The sequence below is a fragment of the Penicillium soppii genome (assembly GCF_028829465.1).
Source record: "Penicillium soppii strain IBT 18220 chromosome Unknown utg000010l, whole genome shotgun sequence".
Classification (NCBI taxonomy): Eukaryota; Fungi; Ascomycota; class Eurotiomycetes; order Eurotiales; family Aspergillaceae; genus Penicillium; species Penicillium soppii.
This window is the reverse complement of record NW_026643240.1, coordinates 2817291-2839789: the sequence shown is the minus strand read 5'-3', so window position 1 is coordinate 2839789 and position 22499 is coordinate 2817291. Positions and strand designations below refer to the sequence as shown.

General features: G+C 48.2%; 9 protein-coding genes across 9 annotated transcripts; 5 read left to right on the top strand and 4 right to left on the bottom strand.

Annotated features, from left to right (window-relative positions):
• Positions 1-552: 552 nt before the first annotated feature.
• N7529_011727 (Sugar transporter) lies at positions 553-1191 on the bottom strand (the record flags this gene model as incomplete). The annotated part of the gene is made up of 1 exon (XM_057247253.1): positions 553-1191. One exon carries the CDS (start codon positions 1189-1191, stop codon positions 553-555), a length of 639 nt encoding a protein of 212 aa, XP_057092602.1.
• Positions 1192-1521: 330 nt separating this feature from the next.
• Positions 1522-3120, bottom strand: N7529_011726 (Ergosterol biosynthesis ERG4/ERG24; the record flags this gene model as incomplete). Its single annotated transcript, XM_057247252.1, has 3 exons — positions 1522-2627; positions 2684-2988; positions 3041-3120. The coding sequence occupies 3 exons, from the start codon at positions 3118-3120 to the stop codon at positions 1522-1524; spliced, it is 1491 nt and encodes a 496-aa protein (XP_057092601.1).
• Positions 3121-5409: 2289 nt separating this feature from the next.
• Positions 5410-6716, top strand: N7529_011725 (tRNA maturation protein LHP1; the record flags this gene model as incomplete). The annotated part of the gene is made up of 3 exons (XM_057247251.1): positions 5410-5733; positions 5793-6562; positions 6623-6716. The coding sequence occupies 3 exons, from the start codon at positions 5410-5412 to the stop codon at positions 6714-6716; spliced, it is 1188 nt and encodes a 395-aa protein (XP_057092600.1).
• Positions 6717-7056: 340 nt separating this feature from the next.
• Positions 7057-7541, bottom strand: N7529_011724 (Dabb family protein; the record flags this gene model as incomplete). The annotated part of the gene is made up of 4 exons (XM_057247250.1): positions 7057-7117; positions 7176-7311; positions 7372-7458; positions 7523-7541. 4 exons carry the CDS (start codon positions 7539-7541, stop codon positions 7057-7059), a joined length of 303 nt encoding a protein of 100 aa, XP_057092599.1.
• Positions 7542-8825: 1284 nt separating this feature from the next.
• Positions 8826-10457, top strand: N7529_011723 (uncharacterized protein; the record flags this gene model as incomplete). The annotated part of the gene is made up of 1 exon (XM_057247249.1): positions 8826-10457. The coding sequence occupies one exon, from the start codon at positions 8826-8828 to the stop codon at positions 10455-10457; it is 1632 nt and encodes a 543-aa protein (XP_057092598.1).
• A 36-nt stretch (positions 10458-10493) lies between these two features.
• On the top strand, positions 10494-13916 carry N7529_011722 (uncharacterized protein; the record flags this gene model as incomplete). Its single annotated transcript, XM_057247248.1, has 2 exons — positions 10494-10637; positions 10707-13916. 2 exons carry the CDS (start codon positions 10494-10496, stop codon positions 13914-13916), a joined length of 3354 nt encoding a protein of 1117 aa, XP_057092597.1.
• A 1493-nt stretch (positions 13917-15409) lies between these two features.
• Positions 15410-17474, top strand: N7529_011721 (putative RNA binding protein Ligatin/Tma64; the record flags this gene model as incomplete). Its single annotated transcript, XM_057247247.1, has 3 exons — positions 15410-15430; positions 15493-16318; positions 16387-17474. 3 exons carry the CDS (start codon positions 15410-15412, stop codon positions 17472-17474), a joined length of 1935 nt encoding a protein of 644 aa, XP_057092596.1.
• Positions 17475-17608: 134 nt separating this feature from the next.
• On the top strand, positions 17609-17863 carry N7529_011720 (uncharacterized protein; the record flags this gene model as incomplete). The annotated part of the gene is made up of 1 exon (XM_057247246.1): positions 17609-17863. The coding sequence occupies one exon, from the start codon at positions 17609-17611 to the stop codon at positions 17861-17863; it is 255 nt and encodes an 84-aa protein (XP_057092595.1).
• Positions 17864-18442: 579 nt separating this feature from the next.
• On the bottom strand, positions 18443-19861 carry N7529_011719 (AA9 family lytic polysaccharide monooxygenase; the record flags this gene model as incomplete). Its single annotated transcript, XM_057247245.1, has 1 exon — positions 18443-19861. The coding sequence occupies one exon, from the start codon at positions 19859-19861 to the stop codon at positions 18443-18445; it is 1419 nt and encodes a 472-aa protein (XP_057092594.1).
• Between the last annotated feature and the right edge of the window lie 2638 nt (positions 19862-22499).

Here is a 22499-nt window from a genome sequence, read left to right as displayed (position 1 = left end):
GATAGCTCAACAGCGGAACCACCACCAGTCTGCTTGCACTGCGCAACGCGCCCAGCAATTCGATCAATACTATTCCAACACGGCGTCTCTACCCACTGACATTAAGGAATCCCCACCAACCTACTTTCCTCTAGAAGAACCGTCCATCGCCACTGAGGTTGAGCAACTCCTTCCGCCCCTCAGCCAGGCTTCCGCAAAGCCCAACCCCCGGCCTACCGAGGGGGCCGGGGGGCGGATCCGGCGACCTGACTTGATCACCAGATGTCTTTCCCTTCTTCCTTTTCATCCGTAGCAGTTGTCCTCGTCTGCGTCTTACGGTAGCAAGCTACCAGACTCCTGACCTAATCCTGGTATGGAAGCTGCATTTTGTGTTTTAATCCGTCTTACAGCTGCACTTCGCTTCTTCAGCCAACGACATCTTGGACCACGATAGCTCAGCAAACGATAGCTCAGACAACAAGGTTGCAGACAACATCTCAGCCGACAACACCGCAGACGACAAAATGCCCGTCGAGCCATGCTCAGCAAGCGGTTACACAACCCCAGACACCCTCACCTGCAGTAGTTGCGATCAACCCAAAGCTTGCTACTGTAGCGCTCCATGCCACAAAAACTGACTGGACAACCCACAGGCTCACCTGCGCCGGAGCCCAAAATTAGAACTGCTTTATCATCCGCGCGGCAATTTCCACTAGAAGCACCAACATCGCCGATCGAGTCGAGCCGCTCACCCTCCGCTCCTACGGTGACTGGATTGCGGGAACGAAAGCACTCCAGTGATGGCTCGAGTGGCCTCGAGCCAATGAGACAGGCAAGTTTACTCCACCAGGAAAAGGACGATGATTGGTACAACTCTATGTAATTGTCTTCGACGCGCGGCTGTGAACGATATTGCGACTCGATACTGCCATTCTGGTGGCATGGTCTGTAGAGATGTTGCGGTCGTGGAGTCGCCTGTGCCACGGCATAACACGCTGTCCAAAGTAAAGCAGTCATCAGAGCATTATCCTTGGCTCGCATCGTAATGGGAAAGATCTTGGCTGCATAGGTCCACGAGCACACGGCCCAGCTGATGTTAATCAACATACAGAACAAATACGGAAACATGATGATAGTATAGTTGGCCCTGTCGCCTTGGTAGTGCTCAGCATACCACTGTGGGATGGCCATGCCTAGCATGGCTTCCATCATTCCGAACGTGCCAATTTCTTCGGCTATCTTGAGCGAGGGTAAGCAAGTGGTTCTCGTGATAAATCAGATGGGTCTTTACAATGCACCTGTGAAAATGAGGATGGAATCATGGGATAAAACGCCACGTACTCTGGATTTAGATATCCTAGAGTGGTGGTTATTGCCGCAATACTCTGTGGATTAGCCTTGGTCATGTAAGAGTGAGACTGATAATGGCTACACGGAGCGAGGGCGTTACATTTGCGTTGCAACAGAAAGGAGCTATAAAGGCAATATTGTGACAAGATATCAAATAACATAGCTACAGGTACAATTCCTGTGGTTCTTGGACTAGTAGATACCTGGGATGATGCGGCTGCGAACGGTAGACGTATAGCGCTTCCAGTCGGCGCCATATTTCCTCTTGCACTTTTCTTCGTCACGCCCCTCTCGGTGGATAAGCAGGACACCAAAATAAAGCATGAAGAAGTAAGTAAAAATTATTCCCCAGCCGCGGACTTCAGGGGTCTGTGTGGCCTGCTTCTGTATGCCGCCAGCGCTGTTAATACTTTCAATCATGGTGTAGCCAGCAACCCCGGTAGGCAATGAATACGACCATGACATCAGCCAGTCGCCCAAGTAGTTAATGTGGCGTGCCGATCCCCACCAGCCGGAAATCATCAGCTTAGAGCCACTTGATGTCTGGATGTATTTGATATGCTTCACACGAGGGTCGTTGGGGTTCGTACGGAAACGGTTCTTCTGATTGTTGGCGCTGCGGAAGATCGAGTATCCCACACCGGTAATGGTCAAAAGTAACAGAATATCTTTCAAGCACAATTCCAGTGGAAAAACCGCAAGATATCTGGTTTGGAGATTGTAGATGAAGGGTACCCACACCAGGTGTCCAAAAGAGAGCATATAACCGAACCCATCCATAATCACATCAATCGTGGTTAGAACGGCTCGTTCCATGTACAGCGCATCCAGTACATAGAAGGTTTGGAATGCGGTCGAGAGTGCGATAGAGTTTGAGACGTAGCCATACGTTCTGTATTGGCGGGCCATGTTGGACAAGTTCAATATAATCCACCCAAGCAGTCCTGGCCTCATCTCACACCATACATTAATATCAATCGTCCGTGAGGCCTCGTCGACAAAAGGAATAGGCAGTTGTACCCGCGGATTCAGCTCCCGGCCTATGAAGAAGTCATATAGAGCATTTCCGGTGTGGCCACCCGGTGCCAACTCTCTTAGTTCGGGATTGAGTTGACCGGGCTCAGGGACCGAGAAACTTCTTGCATAAACAAAGGTAGCGAGGACCATACAGATCATCAAATTTGCCGTGATAATCTGCAAGTAGTTGTCCCAGATAAAAACCCATATAATGAGATTAGCACCGTACACGTATGTGCCCAGAGCTAAACCAGAGAGCATCCAAACGGCAGAAGAAAACGCTAAAACCCGATTAGGCGATAAACAATAAATAAAAAGAGTATTCGGGGGTTCATACCATTGAACTTGTAGCGAAGCCTTCCTTTGCAGGCCAATTCCGTGCCCTCAACCACCTCGCCGGGTAGAAACACGTACAGAATCAGACTGAGTAAGTAATAGCTCAACACCCACAGGGTCACTTGCATGTCAAAAAAAGCTTTGAGACCGTCCTGAGGCCAACCAACTTCCTCCTTTAACTTATCGAGGGACAATGTCGATGGATCGAGCAGCGACGGAGCAGGGCAGCCAGACACATCATTGCAAAGGAAGGTGAAGGCGTAAATAAGAGTTGAGAGACCGAAGATAAACAAAAGTGCGCCGAGACTGTTAAACATCAATCCTAGGAATCAAGCACGCGACAATTGGGACCACATACGTCTTACGAACCTTATGGCCCCTATTCCCCGGAACCGATTGAATCGGGAGCTTAGCTTTGGAAGCTTTTTTAAGCTCCATGGTGTCTTTGAAATGAGGCGGAATATCTCTAGAGAGCAAGTATAGGGTGGGGGTAACGCAGGAGCGACAAGAGCTGTCGCAAGGCCGCACGTATACCAGAGAACCCACCGAGGAGGCAGGGAAAAAACTTATGCTGTGGGAGTCTCAATGGCTTTGGAATTGGGGGCTTATATAAATGTTGTATGCTGACAGCACGGGCGTATAGGGAAGCTTCAAGGAGGCAAGCTGGTGGTCCGAGCCGGAAAGGTTGGTGGCCGATGTGAGACTGCGGGTACTTTTGATTCTCCACACTAGCCATGGCCGTCGCAGAAGGAGCAGCCATATGGATCTTAGGGGGATGGTGTAGAATGATCCGACGACAGATTCTGTAATCCTTATCCGGACCAAAGAGACGAAGTAAATGAAGCCCGAGCACATGTATATCGTACAGGAAGCAGTTCTGGGTCTGATAGAACAGAAAAAGGTGATAGAGGAGTCGAATTGTTGAAGCACTCGTAGAGAGGACCTTGCTGGAAAGTAAACGAGCACCGAACATTCACCGACTGATAAATATGAGTTAAGCTACTGTTCGAGCTCTCGGAGCTGATAGACGAAATCAGTATAGTACTGACGGTCGCACATACTTACACACGGTTGGATTCCTGGAGGATCTGTCAGTACTTGGCAGTCTCAGCCCTAGGCAGACACCAGGAACGAATGGAATTTGAGAACGGTAAATTATGTAAAGCACAAAAAAAGACCATATCGGCCTACTAGTGTTGTTCCTCTACAGCGGTAACACAGTCGTCAGCACGCATTGCGGACAAGGACAACTGGCTACAGGTGAAAAGGAAGAAGGGAAGGACAAGATGGTGATCAAGCCTTGTCGCTAGATTTGGTTGCCCCCTCATGTACGCCCAATCTCGAGATTACCGCCTAGAACAATCCGTAAAAATTTCAGTAACTTACAGAAGCCCTGACTTCCCAGTGCATGATAAATCACGATACGGCCAAGCAGGAGTTGTTCCTGAAGTAGCCCTGCATGGATTAGTGTGATTTCGGGTACGGGCCGAGAAACGAAGAGCCAGTGTCACAGGGTGAATTTGTTTTCGACTCCAACTGTATGGACTGAAATATGTGTTCTTCCCCTACTTCTAAGGATTTTCGTAGGAATCGGGATTATAGATCCTGGCGACTATGCTCGGCGGAGTAGTAGAAATATCGAGGCTTACTCAGTGAGATACGTAGACATATCCGTAACCCATGGTACTACTTCCTACGGGGCAACATAGATAATGTGAATACTGGCATAGTGATTACGGACGTCGCCGATAAGAGTCAGCCCATGGGAGCTTCCGTCGTCTTATGGGCTCCTCGGGCTTCCGTAATGAGCAGCATGGGAGTCAATTGTGTCTAATTTCACTATTTTACATTAGAATAATGCCGAGACAGTTCTAGCAATCAGAATATTCTCTTACACAATTCTAGCGGAAAAGATAAACTAGAAGTAGACATTGAGATATGAGACAGGATTTATCACGAAGAGAAAGCCGCTCGCTATCAGTAAATTACTGTCCTCAAAATCTGCCGTTCATGAGTACCATCGTGGCTAAATGAAGGGAAACGGCGGCATTCGCCAATCGATCTCGATGAGGATGTTACTATATATTTGATCTTCGTTCACTATTTACTTAGCGTTCGCTTCTGAATAGATCTCGACTATTTAGTGTATATAAGAGTTCTCGCTGTTAGTCTCAGTGGGCCCCCTCTAGAACCACGAAAATATCTAGGGAAGCTGACTCGGACCTGACGGTAGATCCTTAGCTATAGAGCGAGCTAATTTAGAACCTCCGACCGAGTCCTCGATCCACCCTGGTCAATGAAAATGAAACATCAAGGATGGGTCGGTCAAGATAATAGATTTCTCGCAGCTATGCTAAGGATAAGAATGATAATGCTTGCTGGACTGATAATTGGGCAACCGCCCCACGTGACCCCTTAGTCATGAAACTATCGAAAACCCCGTATCGCCTCTCTCACCACGCTAACCAATGCCGGATTGGACTTCTGCCTCAGGCAACAATAACGAAGGAGCTCAAAAAAAAATCGCTGATTATCCCCGCTGCGATTCTATTGTCCCAAGCGCCAAAGAATCTTGAATAGCGCATCAAAGGTATTGTCTCACTCCATATAGATTTATAAAATCTTTTGCTACTTCTACCCCTTTTCTTAAATTCCCGAGTCACCGTCTACGATTGTTGCTTATCCTTTTTTTTTGTTCCAACCGCAACAGTCACATATTTCGCAACAATGGCCGAAGAACAGAAGACCCCCGTTACCAACGCCGAGGCCGAGAAGGATGTTCAGAATGTGCTCGCTGAGCTGAAAGGCGAGAACGCCACTTCCGCGCAGCCCGCCCAGGACGCCGATGAGGCTCGCATTGTCGCTGAAGCCGCTAAGCTCGGTGAGAAGTCTGAGAAGGAGCAGGAGAAGTCTTCCGAGCCCCAGGAGAAGCGCGAGACTCGCACATTCCAGCGCGGTGGCCGTGGTGGCCGCGGAGGTGCTCGTTACAAGACCAAGTTCGACCCCTCCACTCTGGAGGAGACCGATGACCCTGTGGAGATTCGCAAGCAGGTATCAATGGCCCTTGAAAACCAAGACTTCACGAATTCTCATTAATGCGCATATTCTAGGTCGAATTCTACTTCTCTGACTCTAACCTCCCCATGGACAAGTTCCTCCTCTCTAAGGTCGGCGGCAGCGCCAACAACGCCGTTCCCCTTGAGCTCCTGCACTCCTTCAAGCGCATGCGTCGCTTCCAACCTTTCTCCGCCATCGTTGAGGCCCTCAAGACCGCCGAGAATGTTGAATTGACCGACAACGACACCGCTGTCAAGCGCAAGGTTCCTCTCCCCGAGTCCGTCGACGATCACGAGAACAAGGCAATCAAGGTTTTCGAAGATGCCTCCATGGCCCGCTCCATCTACGTCAAGGGCTTCGGCTTCGGTGAGGAACAGCCCACCACCCAGCTCGATATCGAGGCTTTCTTCGCCCCCTATGGCCCCATTAATGCCATCCGTCTCCGCCGCACTATCGACAAGACTTTTAAGGGCAGCATCTTCGTCGAGTTCGTCGATGAGGACAAGCAGAAGGCTTTCCTCGCCCTTGAGGCGAAGCCCCAATGGGAAGGCAAGGAGCTGACCTACAAGAGCAAGAAGGAGTACTGCGACGAGAAGGTCGAGGAGATCAAGGCTGGCAAGGTCTACCCCTCTGACGGTCGCAACCGCGGCCGCAGCGGTGGCCGTGGTCGTGGCGGCCGTGGTGGTCGTGGTGGCCGTGGTGGACGTGGTAGTGACCGTCGCGGTGACCGCGGTGACCGCAACGACCGTGACTGGCGCGAGCGCCGCACCGAGGACCAGCAGAACGGCTTCCAGGCCTCCAAGGAGGCCCAGAAGGATTCCAAGTAAGTTGACTAAATCTAAACCACGCGGTGAGAGGATTCTATGCTAACTTTCAACATTAGCGGTGTCCCCGTGGTGCAGAGCACCAAGCGCTCTCGTGATGACGAGGGTGCCAACGGCGACCACCCCGCCAAGAAGGCCGACACCAAGGAGTAAGTATCTTACTTTTGGTGGCTCGCAAGGTCCCGTCTTGTATTCTTTATTCCCTTGTCCTCTGGTTTGGTCAATCAGTGGGAACTCAAAAGTATTGCGGATTGGAGATCCGACCTGCCTCTGTTTTCTTAGTTTTTTCTTAGAGGTGATCCTTTCTCGGCGTTTTTGTCACTTGATTACGAGCATCTACGGGTCGACACAGGCCTCGGCGGTTATGACCGAAGCCTGATTGTCTGAAATGTACAAATGAGACTGTTGAACAGATTGATCTCAAAACTTCGTATATCCTGATCTCGTATTGTGCCCACAGTGTAAACCGGCTGATACTCTTTCAACGTGGCATTTAAAATTCCAAATCATATGCCAGCGTATCATCGCATAACTCTTCGCGCATCTTGTGGACCCTTCAAATCGTTAGCCCATGAATTCCTGGCCATCTTATAACCTTCGAATCAAACTCACTCTAGGTGGGCTGGATGCACAGCATAGGTAGCGACATGTTCGGGGGTTTCCAAAACAGCAACAAGACCCATATCGAATCCCTTGGCGCGGGGAATTGAAATCGGCAAGGGAGTCCCGCTCTGCAGAGACAACAGGCCTATTTGGACTCGTGATTAGAAGACATCGCCTATCATGGATTCTTGCTACAATTGCTCACCGGGAATCTTCCCAACCATACCCTGGCATGTCTCTTTCCAGGTCGAAACCTGAGCGGCGGTGACGCCGGGCTTAAGGCGGAAGAGCACTTGTCCAGTTAGTCGTTCGTGTGTTGGGCGACGATCTTCAAACATAGATTTGCATCTACATACCGATATGATATACTGGCATATTGATTGGTGTTTGGTAGATGAGAGTAGATGTACGGACAAGAGTGAGTAGTAGATAAAGTATCTATGAGGATCAACCGGTGAGGGGTTCTCGGCAGATATCCGATGGCTTCGATAGATATCCCGTGCCAGCTTGTTTGTGAATTTGCTCTTTATAAACTTATGAAAGACAAGTAATTGGATTATATGCCGCGAGCAGGTTGTTATGAATGGAGTTATCTCGCGTTCATTGTTGTTCAGGGTTAGGATTGCCACCTGGGCATATACTCATTGTTTATATATTCCGATGAATGGATCGCAGCTATACTCTTTCCTTTAATGTATTTACCTTAGTTGTGTCTTCTGCCTTCCTGTCTTTCTGAGTCTTAACGTTTGAGGCAAGAATATACCTTCTATTGTGGATAGGCCTTTTGGTCATTCAAAAAAGAAAACAAACGACCTTAGAGGATTTTAGTGAAATGAATCATCACACACGATAGTTTCTTAAGGTTCTCTGTGAGACAAATAACCTCCCTATTTCCACTGCCAATATAATCACTACACGTTCATTTATTCTCTAAACTAGCCTTGAATTATTAGAGCTCTCTTCAGTGGAAAGGAAGGTGTACTTCTGTAACTTAGAGCGTTGTTTGCCCACCACCGTGTGGTATGTAGGGCTGCTTTTGTATTCTTCTATAAGAAAGGTTGATGGTCCGATGAAGCCCCTCATAGACAACGAAAGGCAAGATGCTGGCCGCTCATATTGTGGCTACTACACTAGTGCCTTTGTTGCACTGCTTAATCACAACCGAGAACAAAATAAGGGGCCTGGGGAGGGTATTCCTGTGAGACATGGTCAAAAGTTTCTTATCACCTTAAAAACAGTCAATGGCGCTTTTGCTGAAGTACAAGCCCAAATCAACAAGTCAGGAAGGGTAAAAAGGTGGTGATTGGAGGACAACCATATGCTAAATCTTCCAGCAGTGACACAAATTGACCATTTAGCTAAACAAATACAGCGCGCAGCGCGTGACTTGATTTTGATTTTCCAAGCATAGGAATACTATTCCAACTGAAATTGGACTACTCTTCTTTTGCCACAAAAAAGGGGGAATTCTAAAAGCAACAGAACCATTCTGCTCTTAAGTGAAGTCGGGGTGCTCCGACCATTTGGTGGGATGCTAGCGCCTTATAATCCATTCATTTCTCCTCTCTGACTCACAGCACATTTAACACTCGGCAACTGGACATGTTCAAATAACCAGGATCTCTGGGGCTTCATTTCAACTCAACACTATTTTGCAAAATGAAGATTCCCCCGACCCTGGAGCCCCAAGCGGTGCTGCTCCATCCAGGCACCCTCACCAAGCATTTTCGGAGCATTATCGGAAGCAACCCTTCAGTGGACCATCTCAACTCAATTAATTCATACATTCTTCACCAGATATATACTGAGGCTATCCCTGTTACAGCGTATAGAGTCTGGCTGCCTATCGCCTGTAGGCATTCGAGTCATTTTCTCAACAATGCACTACGGGATCAAACCTCCTCTGGAGTCCGCAGAGCAGGTATCAAATATCTCCATCAGGTTTTCCACAGACTGAACTGGAAGAAGAGCGGATGGGACCCGCTGGGAGGTGCTAAGGGGATTAAAGAAATTATCGATGAACTCCCGCTTGATGAAGTACGATTGCTGGTACAAGCCATTTCCCGAGGCGGCCCCTGCTCAGATTGGGATTCGCTGATGGCATGTACCGAAGAGCTCATGGATTTGATTCAACAGTCGGATACTTGGACCACCAGATCATTGTCTCTTTATGTTTTCCGACTATACGCACAATGTACTCCGAATAAAGTGGCGGATATTCTCGATTCTGGACATCCTGAATCCCCCGACTTATGCAAAGACCTCGCACTCTTGCACCCGAAGCTCTTACGACAGGTGGCAACAGGGGTGATTCATGTGTCTCCGGGTGTGCGGAAGCGTGTTCTGGATCATTGCAAGGACGCATTGCTTATATCAAGAGAACCTTACTTTTCACTACATGCTACAGGGTCGCAGTCTGACCTACTTCCCGGGCTCGTGTTTGGAATAGATATTCTGCAGGTTCTGATTTCCGATCGTGCCTTACGTTCAAACACATATAGAGCCAGTGAATGGATTGACCGAATTCTTGCTCTAGCGGTTCGCCAAGGACTCCCATTCGAAACTATTCTTCCGATTTTCAACGCTTGCTTGGAGTTGGCTCGACTTGTGAACTCTTCTAACTGGCTATCCCAGCCTCTTCCGGGACAACTTCTCCAACTCTGGAATCTTGCATGGTTTGGCTCCACCAATTGGAAACAGGATGCATCCAACACGTTCATCAAAAAGACGAGGAATGGCTCTCAATGCAGACCTACTGCGCAAAGTCGATCTGCTTTGGACAGGTCCCTGGTGGAGAATGTTCTGCAGATTAGGGACGAGCGATTGTCAATTCAGCCTGTCCAACCGGCTCAAACATTCAAGTCCACGCACCACCCACGTTTAGCATTCACGAATCTTGTTATCAGTGTACTAATGAAAGTGAAATCAGAAGGAAGGTATGAGCTCCTCAAACGTCTATGCGAGCACTCGCCAAGCCTCAAGTTCGATATCACGGCATGGCCTCCAATAAAAGAAGAGAGAAATCTTGAAGAGAAAAGTCTTGTTTCGATTTGGACTTACGGTATTCTGCGCTCATTGCCCCATGATCACTCTAAATTGCTCTTCCAAAGATCACTGTCGTTGCATCGCTGCGAGGATTTCCTGCCAAGTGGCGAGGAGAAGGGAAGTCCATGGACGTTGTCTTGGCAGCAACAGTGCATGCTTTGGGCATGTTGGGAGTCTATGACGGCCAAAACGATTGATGATATGCCAGTCACTAATAAAGGTATGCAAGCCCATGCAAATATCTAGAGTGCATGAACTAAAGGGCCAGCAGCTCTTGTGGAAATGAAGCAACGGGCAGAGCGTGGACGTGACGCCACCGAGCGCGAGCGTTGGGCAACGGCAGCCATACAGCTCAGCACGGAGACCAAGTCCCTTGATGTAGTCTGTGACATTATGGAATGGAATGCTCGATTCTTACGAGATCCGGTATGTTCTCACGTGGATTAAACTTCTCAAACAGCGGAGATCTGGTACTGACTTGACTTTGTCATACAGTTTGTTTTCCCTAAGACTTTAGAGGAAATCCTCAAAGGTGCAGGCCCTATTCTAGCTTGTGGTTCTGACTTGCGACTTGCGAACCTTTCATCGAGATCTGATCTTGAAGTCAATGTGAAGACGGCACACAAAGCTCTGTTGGCTCTTCTTCAGACATTTCTGCTACTAATCCGAGAGCCCTGGTATAAAGGCTCAGTGAAAAATTTGAGAAGGGTATCTTTCATGTTTTCAACAATTATAAGCAGCAGAATGGCGGCATTGAGGTCTTACACATCTGATGAGCTGGCCAAGGAGCCGGATATTGTTGAGTTGCTGCTCGGCTCCCTCCTGCCAATAATCATCCAATACGAACTCGAAGGAAACACAGAAGGCCAGACGCTGTGCCCCTGGGCTGGTTCATCTGCAATTGTCCAAACAAGCTGCCCTGATAGTCCTACCACAATCGAATTGAAATTCATGGACCTTCTCGCGTTCGAAAGGGAAAAGCTATGGTTGCAGCTTCGGGTCAGCAAAGACCCAAATACTTCGCTTCTCGATAAAGGCTGGCCTCGTGGTCTCTCCATCCAAGAACTGGCTGTATCTGAAGACTGGCTATACCACGCTTTGCAGCGTCCTATCGAAGCGCCGTTTCTGTCTTCGAGGGCCCACGAAGTTCTGTTCAGCTCCGTGGAAACACTTATGACATCTAAACCAGAACAATACGATTCTGGTGGCGGGTTTGTGGATAGCCTCGCCTTTACAGTTCGTGCCATGATCGCATATGGCGAAGAGGCAGCAAAGGTGCAGTGTGCCATGCAGATATGGGAGCATTACCTGTCAGTCTTGCAGTCACACCCACTCTATCTTGAAATTTTCCAAGACTGGTTAGCCCCTCTTGTGGAATCTTATATCACACCTGAAGCCAAGTACCTCATACGGCCAAGGTCTCGCAAGGCGCCGGATCCAATGATATTGAAAGTTCATAAGGGGCCGGGGGTGAATAATTGGAATCCATTGGAGAATTTTGACCAAGAAATCGGGGTCACTGTGAAAGATGAAAGGCCAAAGGAGATACCTCGTGTGCTGCTCAACTATCGTATGCATCCATCGCAGCGATCCATGTCCGTCCGTACCAGAGAGGTAGAGTCCACACAGCCACTAAGACCAGTTGCAATTTGGTCCTCCACCACCAAAGACAGGCATGACTTGGGGCATCAAGAGGCAGTGATTTTGTCGGCCCTGCTTTTTATCGATTCCAGCACCCCACACCCCAAAATTCTGCGGAGAAGGTTCCCAAACAATGGGGCTCCTCGCTACCCACCAACCTATTTGAGTGATAGCTTTATTACTCGAATGAGCAAGGCCGATACCGGTTCCATGAGCTATGCAGTCAGTGCTTTGAGTCGATGTGCCCGAGATGTTCCAGCTGAGTTACTGCGAGATCTGATCTGCTGTTTCTTGGATGCACTGAAAGCGTGCCCAGAAGCATCAAATTATCGAATTCTACTGGATACCGCATTAGACCTGATTATCGTGTTATTGCGAAGTGACCAACCTCAGCTCGTGATAGAAGCGGTGCTTCGGGTATGGACGGAATTTCCAAAAGACTCCTCAAGTCATCGCAAGATTAATTTGGTTAGAATTGGGAGGGTTCTTACTCCAAAGCAGGCTCGTGGTCTTGTACAGAGCCTTGTTAAGCATGCATGTGACATGTTCCAAGGGCAAGTCAAGCCACTTCTCAATGAAGGGAAACCATTCATGAAGGTCACTACAGTCAAGATGATTGCCCAGACCCTTGCCGAGGCGGACTTCCTTCAGCCATCTACTCGACTGCAACTCCTCGAAGAGGTTTTTAGGGCCAGTCAACATATCGACATTCGCGTTGAGATAGCCGTTTCTGTTTTGAAACTCATTATCCAGAGTCACAGCACCGAGCCATTGGGACTCTTGACATCTATCTCTTTGTGTGCTTCTTCCCCCAGTGAGAGAGACATTGCAACGGAGGATCACTGGCGCATAGCAGAATCCGGAGGTCAATTGCCTCCTATCATGACAAGCTCACGCCCGATATTGCATTTGCTCGTGTGGACTGCGAAAAACAGCATACCAGAAAATCTCCGACCAGATTATGTTCAGAAGATCCTATTGCCACTATTGCAAGATTCCACGCGCAACCACACCAGATGGATAACCTGTCTTCTTTCCAGAATGGGCACCTCACTTGCAGAGCTTGGACTGGATGGTTCGGTCATTGGTCCGTTTGATATGAAATTAGTTGATGATATCCTACGTGTGTGGGCTGAATATCTCCCGGGCTCTTATCTGCAAATCCATCGCACCTGGGCCTTTGGCTATCTACACCACACTTCTTTCAACCGAATTTCTGAAGCTTTGAAAGTCTCGACAGCTGCAATAGCAAAAAGTCACGAGGTCCAAACCCACATAAAGCAACTCGTGGAGTCCCTGAGAGATCGACAGTCTCTTGGCAGTTTCAATCGACTCCTTTCACTTCCACATGGAAAAGTCCAAGATGGGCTGACTGACCAGCTTGTACTAAAGGAGCTCACTTTACGTGCGGAGAGAATTGTCAAGTTCCCAATCAAATACGTCGATTCAGAAGCCAAATTCGCCATTTTCCCAAAGTACTCATTGGAGCTTCTCGGCAGTTTGCGATCAAAAATATCAGTTAAACCCAATGACCAAACATCTTTCAGGCAAAGGATATATGAGCCTTACACAAAACTGATGGCGATTATTGCCGCTGCCTCTGAAAAGGTTCGGACAGAAGGTTGGCCTACTGAGTTCACTGCATACCCGGTGACTCTACCCAGCAAAATTGAGTACGAGCTTTTGCTTCTACCATCGCCAGTCTACGGGGTTTCAACATCAAGTTCTGCGTTGGAAGAATTCATGTCTGCTCTCACTGATCTGATTTCCAACTACGCTCAAGACCTAGTTTTGTGGATGAAGTTTGATAGCGTTGCAAAAATATTGAAGGAGCTCTCTCCCACAGATAAAGTGGTTTGCGCATTGGTCCTGGGCGATTGCAATGATGGAAATCGAAAATTTAGCCCTGTCGAAACATGGATCAGGGTTAAACTAGCAGCGATGTTGCTTCATGATGCCGAGAAGACAAAGACACCGCTGAAGAAAAAGGCACTGGAAATGATTGAGAGGTGGAAACATAGTGATATTGAGGTAGTTAGACAAATTGGATGGGGATGGCAGTAGCAAGTTATGCAATTTTATGTAGAAGCACGTTGAAAAGATGACATGATAACACCTTAAGTATTTTTTTCATAATTGTTATCTCTCAGACAGGTCTTTCAGCAGCTGTGAGATGATTGTGTGCATATACACCGAATTTTAGGCCGCGCGACATGGCCTTCCGTTTCCGCTTTAGTACTCACCCCTCGTAAAGGTGCTAGTCATTTCCCTGCCAGGAGATTTGCTAGTACCAATATACATATTTCTGACCAAGATGCGATAAGTCGTGGCTATCTAGAATTCCCGTTTCCAGCGCCGAAATACAGTCCTGCCTCTGGGTTTGTTGTTCTTGCTTATCGTGATCCCGTACTGTTCCATATCTAGATCCATTTTCCTGAATGTGTCGATTACGATTTACCCGAGTTAACCGACGGAGAGCTTGTTGATCGGCTCACTCAATTTAAAGCTACTCCACATAAGATTCCGTCTAGTTATCTTATCCTTTACAGAAATCCCGTTCGGCTAATAATTTACAAATCGCGCCTAGAGCACCTTGAGGTTCCTTTCGGTCCTTATGATTATATCCGCAGATGACAGTGCTGAATGTGCATAAGATTACAAGAATAAGTTAGTAGAGTCTAGAAGCAATTGTGATCAACAATCCCCTCTTATATGACTATAAAGACCATTAGTGGATCAGAGGCTGCGAATCTTCAATGCCAGGGGGTTCTGCCTACTAAGAGTGAGAGGTGAGATCATTGATCACAATAAAGTGTGCGACTGGCTACCATAAGGTCTAGCACTAATTCCCCTCTAAGAACATCGCCGCTTTAGACTATGCTATGCCTATGTGTCTCTTTTCTCTCGGTATGAAGGACCAGTCCCACTAGACACTAGTAGTGGAATAGCACTAGTATTACTGCTTTAGAACACGACTTTATGTTAGACTCTATATATGGATAAGAATATCTCGGATATTCATATCTCATTTTCTATACTATGGTTTATATATTTTCTCGTCGATAAACACAACCTGAACTCGAGCTTACATACGAGGCTAGTCCTAAAAAGAAGGCGAGGCTCTTTCTTAGCCCACTAAACGGGTCCTAGTATTACATTACCGGAAGCATTTCAGTGGCAAGATAGAGTGTTACCATTTGTAGTAACACAGAGCCCCGATATCCAAGGTGATGTCGACAAGCCGAGACAAAATCCGGATCACGCCTGAAGACACTAACATAGACAAATTAACTATAGAGGAAGCACATCGATCAGCTAATGGAGCTACAGGATTTGTTATTGATACTTCGGAGATTGGCATCATCTCGAAAAACCACGCCAAGAATGCTTTTATGAGATGTACCCTGGATTAAATTCCCGAATTTGTGGAGACCGAGAATCTTTGTTTGCACCTCACCTCACCTCACTTGACTCCCAATTTTTCTTCTGACACTACGGTCTGCTTCCAGTCTGATGATTCTATTTAGCATCACTCTATAAACTCTCATACTTCCAAGATGTTCAAAAAGAAGCCAACGGTACACACACCCCGCACTACCCCTCCATTGGAGCTTCCTTCGCGGCAACTGACATGGAGTAGATCAAGAATCTTTCTCCTCTGCGTTCGTCCGATCGGAGAAAGATCGCCGACCAAATTATCAAAGACTACCAGATCTCCATACCTTCAACCTCCGAAGCAGACTCGGCCTCTGCGCCCACGACGGCCTCACTGACGTCAATCCGAAATGCACTTCTCCCCGATAACTCTTTGACCGCTCGATTCACAACGACTGCTGGTCCAGATCTACGCGAGCTACAAGGAATTGTCTACGTTGGTACACATCCGGACGGTGAAGAGCGCGTGCTATGGTTCAAGCTAGAACATGGCCCTGGGGCTGACAAAAGACTGTACCCGACTGTCTACACATTATGGCACAACCCCAACCTAGTCCCATTACTCTATACCCCAGAATTTGTTATGGGCAAACTCCATGGTGGAGCCGACCTGATGACTCCCGGCCTTGCGAACGAACCTCCATTCCCAGCGAAGGCGGTCAAGGGGGCTGTTGTTGCGGTTGCGAGTGTGGACAAACATACAGTGCCTCTTTTCGTCGGCATCTGTGAGATCGATGTTTCAGCTTTGGGTGAGGTCCAAGGAACCAAGGGTCATGCCGTCCGGGGATTGCATTGGGAGGGTGATGAGCTTTGGGCGTGGAGCTCTGCATCACGACCCGGCCGCCCAGCGCCAGAATATTTGGAGGGCTGGGATGAAGATGGAACAGACAATGTCGAAGAAGGAATTGAGGATTTGACAATTGAGGATGAAGAAGACGCTCTTGCAGAGACTATTGAGGAGACACCGAGTGACGAACCTGCCCCAGTGGAAGAACCTGAGGTTGAAGGGGAACCGGAGCCGACAACAAAAGGTGAGAGCTCACTTTCCTCCCTCCTTTCTTTTGCGCCTTGAAACGAACGAAATGCTGATCTGTGTCAGAAATTGACGATGCTTTTGTTAATGCCTTTGTCTATGCCCTATACAAGCAGAAGCAGGACAACCCCTCAGCTAGCAATCATGGTCTCTCATTGCCTATTACACCCTCCGCATTGATATCTGATCTCATTACACCTTATTTACCGGTGTACACTTCCCAACAAGCACAATTTTACAACATCAAGAAGACTAGCTGGAAAAACGTCAAGAAGTTCATCAAGCATCTAGACAAGTCGAAGCTCGTCAAGTCGAAAGACCGAAATGGTCAGGAGACCGTCATTCTGGATGTGGACTTCGGGGATCACCGTGTTGAGCGTTTCGTTCCATATCGACTACCTTCGCCCCGTGCCCTCGAAGGCAGCAAGCCGTCTGTGGCGGAAGGTAGGAAGCCCGCTACCACAGATGACTCCGACCCTTCAGTAGGCCAGTCAATCACTGTGCAAAGTCTGTATAAACCATCGGGAAAACTGATGCCAACTATTTTCCCTGCTCTTGCTGCGGGAAACCCGAGCAACTTTTACAAACATACCGACGTGTCATCTCATTTGGATCAATATCTTCAGTCTCAAGATCCACCGATCATCTCAAAGGAAAACCGAAGAATTATCACTCTCAATCCTTTCCTCGCCAACACCATTTTCACCGGGTCTTCTACCGAAGATAAGGGGGCACTTGCCCGTGGAAAGGTCACACGCGATGGTCTTCTGAAACGTCTCATAGAAGATAAATCACTCCTTCAGCCACACTATGTGATTTTGAAGACTGGCCAAACGGTTGCAGATGTGAAGCCAAAAGCAGGTGCCGCACCCAAGGTCACTGTCACCCTTGAAAAGCGTACAGGCTCGAAAACCGTCACTAAAGTAGTGACTCTGGAAGTCTTTGGCATTATTCCCACCCTCTTAGCCCAAGAATTACAGAAGAAGTGTGCTGGTAGTACCAGTGTGACTCAGGCTACTGGTGCCTCCAAGGGTGTCATGGAAGTCTTGGTGCAAGGTGACCAGCGAAAGGCTATCGAGACGGCCCTTGTTCGTCGTGGACTGAGGCCACAAATGATCGAGATTGTGGATAAGACCAAGAAGAAGAAAACTTGAGTGCCTTACTTCCTTCTATGCTATGAACTTGCAGGCCATAGGAATGACCAGCATAACCATGATTAAATGAGCAGAACAATTAGAGGTACACTTTCTAATATGAAAATCAAACTATTGATATGGTAACACCCACCATGAGTACATATGCAAGACTGAGTATCTACAAAACGTTGTCTATTAATTCCAATAGTCTGAGGGTATTCCATCGCACCATCGCTAACATCGAGGTCATCACGGTTCTCGATATCATTGCCATTCCTCAAAATGTTGTTACCATATGCTCTCCCTTCTGTATCATGAACGTCGCCAAAATCAGCAGAATGCCAAAGTTCATCAACGCACAAATGCTGCATCAAAGCCGCGTCATCTGTGTAGGCCTCGTGTTCTAATAGTCGCTTTTTCACGAATTTTCAAATGACTTGAGAATTTGGACTTGACTGAGCGACAGAGAATCGACAATAGAATGACCCGAGCTTGTAAGTCGTCCCATTGTGAGCTTCATGCTGAAGTTCGTGTTACCAAAGATATACATCGGTGTCTTCGAGTACTTATGGTGAGAGTATTCTTGTTGCGTTGATCTATAGAAGAAGCATTCGATTGGTTTACCCATGCTGCGAGGGCGTCTACACAGGCAAAGAAGAGGCAGCCAGTGATTGGACTGAATTACGAGAGAAGAAGTTTGAGCAGTCCAGCAATTCCATTCATGAAAGTAAGGTTTTAAAAAAAGGGTTTCAAGGTCCCTCTTCTCCTGATGCAAAGTGCAAGGAGGAAATAGAAAAGAAAGTAAGGAAATCCGTAACACGGTGTTGTTACAAGTGGTCCTAATCCAAGAATCAACAATCGACGAATCGACAGGATACTCGATCGGAAGATTTCAAAAATATTCAAGATCCAACACTCGCACCAGCAATCAGATATATAGATATGCTTCACGCATCAACTATAAGCCTAGCTCTACAACAAGGCATTTAAGAGGAAAGGTCACGGGCGTGAACCTTGTTGTCAGAGACAAGCCACTTGAGGGTGGAGCGAATGACGCTGAGGAGCTGGTCGGCGCTCAGGGAGCTCAGGTAGGCGGAGTAATCGGAGGTGCTTGAAGAGCTGGAGGTGGAGGTGGCAGCGGGGGTGGGGACAGCAACGGCAGTGGAGCTAGCCTCGGCGGCGGAGGAGTCGTCACCAGAAGCGGGGGTAGAGCTCTGGGCGGACTGTCCACCGATGGCGCTGGCAGTGACGGTCACGCTGTCAGCGGGAGCGCTAGCGGTCTGCGAAACAGGCTCATCAGTAACCTGGACGGTAGAATCAACGGTCTTGGTGGCATCAACGGTCTCCGTGGCATATGCTGTCTCAGTGGCAGCAGGAGCGCCGGTGGGCTCGGCGCCAGCTCCGCTGGGGTTGGAGAATGAAGGAGCAGAGGGGCCAGCAGCGCTGGGAGTGTTGCTGGGGGTGGGACGGGAGAGAGTGCGGGTGCGGGAAAAGTGCGGGTGCGAGAACGAAGAGGGGCTCTGGCTGGGAGCAACACTCACGGTTGAGGCACTGGCAGTGGTAGCGGCAGTAAAGGCAGCTTCGGTAGTAGCGGCGGCAGTGGTAGCGGCGGCAGTGGCAGCAGCAGTAGTGGTAGCGGCGGCGGTAGCAGAGCCTGAGGAGGCACCAGAGTACAGAGCGGGACCGGGGATGGTGTAGGAGCTCAGCGCGGTGTAGATGTTGACCAAGATACCGGGGTCAGTGTTAGTGTAGAGCTTGGTACCGAGGGTACCGCTGGGGACATCACTGCCACCACCGGTGACCTTTAGGTTGATACACTGGGGGTAGTTCTGAGCGCCGTTGGACTCGCCAGCGGAGTGCAGGGCGATAATCTCGTGACGGAGGACATAGTTGCCGGCGGCAATGGCACTGGGGATAGTGACAGTCCAGCTGTTGTTGGCGGAGATCAGGTTGTCGGAGGCCCAGGTGCCGGGAACGTTGCTGTCACTGATGAGACCGGCCTCATCAATCTTGAAGAATTCGAGAGCGGTCTTGTCGACGGAAGAGCAGTCGCCGTTGCAGTTAGCGAGGTAAGTGATGACGGGACCGTGGTGGCTCTCAGGCCAGGCAGTCCACTGCAGCTCAACCTTGCCACCGGCCTTGACCTCGGCGGAAATGGCGCCAGGAGTCGCATCCTTGTGGCAAATGATATCTCCGCTAGAGTATGAAGAGCCATCGACGAAGCCATTGTCTGTGGCTTTTTCGGCCCATCCAATGTTTTCGGGAACATCGGTCATATAGTTGTAGGTGTCAACGAGGAAGCCCTTGTAGTAGGTACCATCAACGACAGCTCCGGAGACGTAACCGTGAGCAGCGACCATGGAAGCCGAGCTGAGAAGCAGACCAGCAATTTTGGAGATAGACATCTTGAAGAAGTTGTGATAAAGATACGCACAGCGTTAGTTGGATCGAAAGACGGTAGGTAGGTAAAAAAGAATGAAAAGGGGATTCAATCAATGAAGTCAACCCAAAAAAGAGAACGACAGGTACTGGACCTTGGAAAGAATGGAATAGCAAAGGACTGATGATGAGAGAAATCAAAACCATTCAAGCGCCATGATTCCAAGGCTTTATATATGCTGGACCTCATCGGCATCATAGCTCCTTTGGGTTTTCAAGAGGAGCCGCACAAGTCTCCTGCCAAGAAAGAGAATGAGCACGGAGCGCATCAAATTCAATCTCTGTCAGATAGGTCAGGATTCCTCTATCCTGTCACTGCACCGATAGGTGGAGAATCTCGAGTGAGCGAGACATCAGCATCTAAGGGGTGAGAGATAGATTAAGCATATTATCTCCAAAGCGCCGGATGTTCCCAAAGTGCACTAGCAAACAAAATATTAATTAAGCTCTTCTCCATCAAGGACATCAGAAGGGGGACATTTGACGAAGATCCATACCTCTCGTTGGTAGCTATCGATCGTGGGCGGTTGTTTGCGACACTCTGGGTTTCATCTCCGACAACCGAACCCACTTAGGGCATTCGGACCCCCTTAAGGAGCCTTAAGTATTCATTGATACCTCCGCTATGCCAAGAATTCATTCAAACTCCTGCTTCGGGGAAATCTCGTTGAATCTTTTGAAGAAGCTTGTCAGGGGCATGCTTTCATGATTCAGGATGCGGACATGTTAAGTCAGGGCTTTTTTCGTACCCCACATTTCTTTTTACGATGCCGTTGATTTGACAGGCCTAACAAATCTAGGTCGAGTCTAGCTGTAGAGTGCTGATCAAGTTGAAACGTTATTGATTGCCAGGGCTTTTTTTGTTCTAATTTTCGAATCATGTCAGGATCTGGCCGACATATGCAGAAATATCCACTTCAACGTCAACAATCTCAACGGTTTACCACGCCTTTTCAATCCAGCCGGTTAATATGTCTAATTTTTCAAAGATTGACTTGGGCGAGATGCAAAGCTCAAGACACCGTTTTACCCGATACGAACCTTAATCTCTTTTTCCCTGGGGAGGGGTACTCTCGGCGCCTAGACACATTATTCTGAAACACTCGGCACGCCGGCACGGAGTCCGACACCCTCGACCTGCATCGGTGACAGCTTGAAATGGCTCGGGGATATTCATAAATAGGCAAGATAATCCAGAACAGGGCTGAGGTCTTAGACTAGGGAGCACTTCTCTATATTATCAAGGCGCCAAACACAATCCACTTGCGAAATTGCACAACGCATAAGGATAACTATCACGTTATTCGACAAGATACAATGCTTATGACCCTGCCTCGAATCATAGGTCTGATCTTGATCAATTGACGGTACTTTTGGCCCACTGGCCATTTTCAAGACACACTTTGTGAACTAGTTCAACTGACTCGCATACTCTAAGGACAGTGCGCCCTAACATTAACTCACGGAAAATATCGATGGTCTAGATGTGTCAAAACTAGTCCAAAGCCCAGCCGTGTGGCTGCTCAGGAACTAAATCACCACATATGTATATGCAGGCCAATACGCCCCGGGGAGAAGACATTCGTATCTTGAAGTGTTTTGTTTCATACAAAGGTCAAATCTACCGGAAAAGAAATGAAAGTTAAACATGCCGGGTGAAGGAATTGCGACAGCAGGCAGAGATTAGCTTGAGAGGCTCCCCGCCATGGTGAGCACGACGATCACAAACCTTCCCAGGTGCTGCATATGCATGAGCCCTTAAAGCGATATACAGTGATAAGCAACACACCGAGGACTACCATAACCTGCGGGATATCCAGGATGGTAACGTTACGCCAATCTTATGTGGGTGTAGGACAACCGATAACCGGAGTGGCACAATCTCTACCCTTTGGTGAGGCATGATAGCCCGACGAGTGTCTGCGTGTACTTGGCACAGGCCTCCGTACGTAATGCATGTAGTACTTAGTCGTCATTCCAAGCAGCCGGGGTCAGTCCAGAAAGATCGGGTGCACCTTGAGAAGGTCGGTTGCAGGACAAAGAACCAACGAGAAGAAAACAGGCGGTAGCACAAGAGTCTTCCATCAAGCTCCAGGGTTGAGCAAAGCTGTGTTCAAATCTAAAAGGAGAGAAAAGACATGACAATCGGGGGAAAAGTCCACCAAAGTCCACACCAAGAGATAAACAAACGAATCACGAATCAACTTGCGGATTATTACGGGGGCGATAAGTCAGTCCCGTATTGGCTGTACCTGTATTGGTCACCGCTTTTTAGTTGCCTGAGGTGTCGATTTGTTTTTTTTTTTTTTTTTTAGTATATACTCAGAGAACTTGGCTGTTGAGGACGATTAATTACTGAAGTGTATTTTTGTTTCAACCCAATTTCTTATTTATCGTCAATCATTCAAATCATCTTGAGGAAAACAACAAATAGTGGTTGATCAGTAAACAACGTTGAAGTCTGCTAAATTCGTTGAGGTTCTGCCGGTACGGGATCGGAGTTCACAGTTTTCCCGCTCTCCTTTCCTCCACAGATTACCACCAGGCAGTGACTTTCCCCATCAACCTCATCACCTCTCGCTTTTTCTCAGGGCCATGGTATCG